This window comes from Amphimedon queenslandica, unplaced genomic scaffold (assembly GCF_000090795.2).
Source record: "Amphimedon queenslandica unplaced genomic scaffold, v1.1 AMPQUscaffold_11988, whole genome shotgun sequence".
In the NCBI taxonomy this organism is placed as follows: Eukaryota; Metazoa; Porifera; class Demospongiae; order Haplosclerida; family Niphatidae; genus Amphimedon; species Amphimedon queenslandica.
The window spans coordinates 1-3381 of record NW_003547773.1 but is presented as its reverse complement, the minus strand read 5'-3'; the positions used below and the strand labels follow the sequence as shown (position 1 = coordinate 3381).

The 3381-nt window shown below is 38.6% G+C and overlaps 1 protein-coding gene across 1 annotated transcript; it reads right to left on the bottom strand.

The window, feature by feature from the left end:
* Nucleotides 1-678: 678 nt before the first annotated feature.
* LOC105315020 (E3 ubiquitin-protein ligase TRIM71-like) lies at nt 679-3234 on the bottom strand. The gene is made up of 2 exons (XM_011409510.2): nt 2929-3234; nt 679-2880 (listed from the first exon to the last, which is right to left on the bottom strand). The coding sequence occupies exon 2, from the start codon at nt 2872-2874 to the stop codon at nt 679-681; it is 2196 nt and encodes a 731-aa protein (XP_011407812.1). The 5' UTR covers nt 2875-2880; nt 2929-3234.
* Between the last annotated feature and the right edge of the window lie 147 nt (nt 3235-3381).

Here is a 3381-nt window from a genome sequence, read left to right as displayed (position 1 = left end):
CCCACCACTGGTGCAGGAGAAAGGGAATTTGATAAGGAAAAAGGGGGGGTTCCACTGGGTTACTTCCCAGTGTGAAGTGGGGCGTGGCTGTAAGTCCTAACCCTTGGTCAGGCCTCCCAGCCGATTTTCCATTATCTTGGCATGCATTTACCCTTCTACATGTTAGTGGAGGGAGTGATCAGTTTAGGGTTGTTATAACTATTGTTATCTAGTGTTGTGCTTTAGCATGCGTATAGCCCTAAACTATAAGCCTCCACTGTAACGAGGGGTACAATTAGAGGTTGTTATAATCGGCTGATTGGGAGGATGTAATTTCAGGGGTAAGGATTGAGGGCTAGGCCCTGCAATTACAAGACAGGCTTCCTATGAAGGCAGCTTGTCTTTAGGGGGTGGGGTGAGCTCAAGGGTCGCATCAAGGTAAGTGTGAGGAAGGGCCCTATGGTGTGTGGTATGTTGGGCCAATATCCTTTGGTGGGCTTGCAGGGAGTTAACTCCACCAAATTTTCTAGCTATATGGTAATTATATTAGTACCATAATAATAGTAATGGAATCTTAAGATTTTTTCTACACTTTTATTTTATAACAATAAATAACTATTAGTCAGTTTGTTGACAAAGTGAGAGAGAGATAGTGTGTTCAAGAGAGAGAAAGGAAAGATATTTTATTGAACGACTACTTTAATATTTCATTACACAATTGTTGCTATAATCAGCAACATAAATATATCCATCCTTATCCAGTGCTATACCAAATGGATCATTCAATCCTGAGATTAATTCGACTTCTTTCCCGTCAGGACTCAATGCATAAACACAAGACTTGCTACTACCCTCGTAAGTCAATACTAAGATATGTCCATCATCATCAACAGCAATACCTTGAAGATACTCAGAGCCACTATGAGGATTATTGTATGTATCAAGATGCATTTTACCATCAGGAGAGAAGACTTGAACATGACCGAGATTATTGTAAAATGTAACGTGTATCTTTCCTTTGTTATCAACTGCTACATCAAATGCATTACCATCACATTGTATGACTTGTACAAATGTACCATCTTCTTTAAACACTTGTACTCTATTGTTGTTGTAATCAGCTACTAATATATTACCTTTACCATCAGTAGACATACCATGAGGATTAGAGAATTGTCCATTGCCATTACCTTCACTACCAAACTGACCAATATACTGACCAGTAGTAGCTGAGAAATACTGCACACGATTAAGAGTATCATCAGACACATAGAGCCTGTCTCCTACCAGCAATAAACCCCAAGGACATTCGAACTGTCCATTACCATTACCTTTAGATCCAATCCTTCTTACTGCAGTACCATCCTCACTAAATACCTGAACAAACCCATCATGACTACTAGCAAATACTTCACCATTAGTATGAACAGCAACACCACCTGTATAATTCTCCACATTAAAGGATCTCTGGTTAGTTAGTGCGGTATAGTCTCTTGATGCTTTTACTGACAGTTGATAAGGACTACCTTTAATATGGTGACCTCTTACAGTCACTGATAGTTCATACCCACCAATACTTTGAGATGTGCATGATACAATGGCTGTGTTGTTATCATTAACTATAACAACTCTACCCTCCTCTTTACTACCATCACTTTTGATAAAGGAAGCCTTCAAATAGCTTGCTGCTTTATCAATGCCTGCTGGTAGAGACACTTTGAATTTCCTTTCTTTCTTTACTGTTGCCAATGGAATAGCTAACCCACTATCAATGGAATAAATTGATGGGTCAAGCTGCTCAAACTCAAAAACACTTCCAAACTCATTGATTTCTTTACTTAAAATAGATGTATCTAGACGTGTTAAAATGGCTCCTTTGTCTTCTATTTCTAGAGGTAGTTTCTTATACTCTTCAATGCATTCCTCTAGTTGATTGGTGATTAGCTTCTTAACACTGAGAACTTCACCTGGATCAGTACGCTCACTCACTGATGATGCAAGATGACGACCATGAGAAACCTGTTTTACCAGTTTACGAAACCCGTCCAACTGCTTCTTAACAGAATTCCTCTTAGCACTAGCAATCTCTTCTGTCTCCATTAGTAGAGCATTACATCTCTTTTCTAAAGCAGCTTTAAGCTCTTCAAACATTTCCTTGATTTCCTGCCTTACTTCTTCTTTACGTGTTGCTATCTGCTCTAGCATCTTCTCTCCATTAGCAATAGCTTCAGTGACTGGAGGAATGACTCCAGCACAACTAGCAACACTTTCCTTTAATGCTTTACGTGCTGTTTCTCCTACATCAATGTAATCTTCTATGTTGTGATCCTTGTGTTTGATAGGCAGGCAGTTAGGACAGACTAATTTCTCGCAATTGTTACAATAGTAAATCAGCTTTTGATCTGTATGCCGATCACAATATCCCTCTTTATGCTTAACAGTAGGCAGTTTGATGGATTCCTTTGTTTCTAGATCAATTAGCTTGTGATTTGCTTCTATCCTGCTTCTTTTATGACTTTTCTTACAATGATCACACAGAAACTGGCCACAATCACAGCAATACACGACAGCTGCATCACTGGAATCATCAACGATACATTTATCGCACGATATTGCTTCCTTGCTAACAATCTTCTTTTTGATCGAAGCCTCTTTTGATTCATGTTCAAACCAAAGGTTTTGAGTCAGGCCTTCAATTTTACCATCAGGTAAATTAACGCTAGTGTCACACGTTGGACACTTTAATGAGGTATCAGCACTATCTTGCTTCTCTTTAGCTTTTATTAGACACTTCTTACAGAATGAGTGAAGACAGGGAAGCATGAGGGGGTCAGTGTAATACTCTGAACAAACCTCACAAGTCATAGTGATAGCTGGACTTGTGTTTTCTGCCATTATTACCTATGAGAAAGCGAATAATCTTCTGATAACTGATAATATCTAACACACTTAAGCTGTAATTGCTGCTGCTTCAAATATAACTTTGCTTGTACTGCTGCCTCTTCAGAGCCTCTTCTTTTGCTTGTCTATGAGCCCCGCCCTTGTTTGCGTGATTTCTGTTGCTAACACCCCCGCAATATTAATTGGTCTTGATCCGCCCACAAGTCACACATGGGGTCCAATGGTGATGCTGGTTTCAAGGTCTCAGTGGAATCACTCCATACTACAAGAGTCAAGGAGATCAACTATGATGGAGAAGAGATATATGAAGGGTAACAGTCATTTATTATAATAATACAGAATGCAATTAATTGAGTAGATGTTATTTTCTCATTATTTTCTTGACCGAGGTTTTAATTTTGATTGGGAAGTTCTAAATTAAAGTGACATAAAATTAATTACATAAAAATACTTATAGCATGCAAATGATGCAGTTATATGTATAATACGTTGTACATAAGA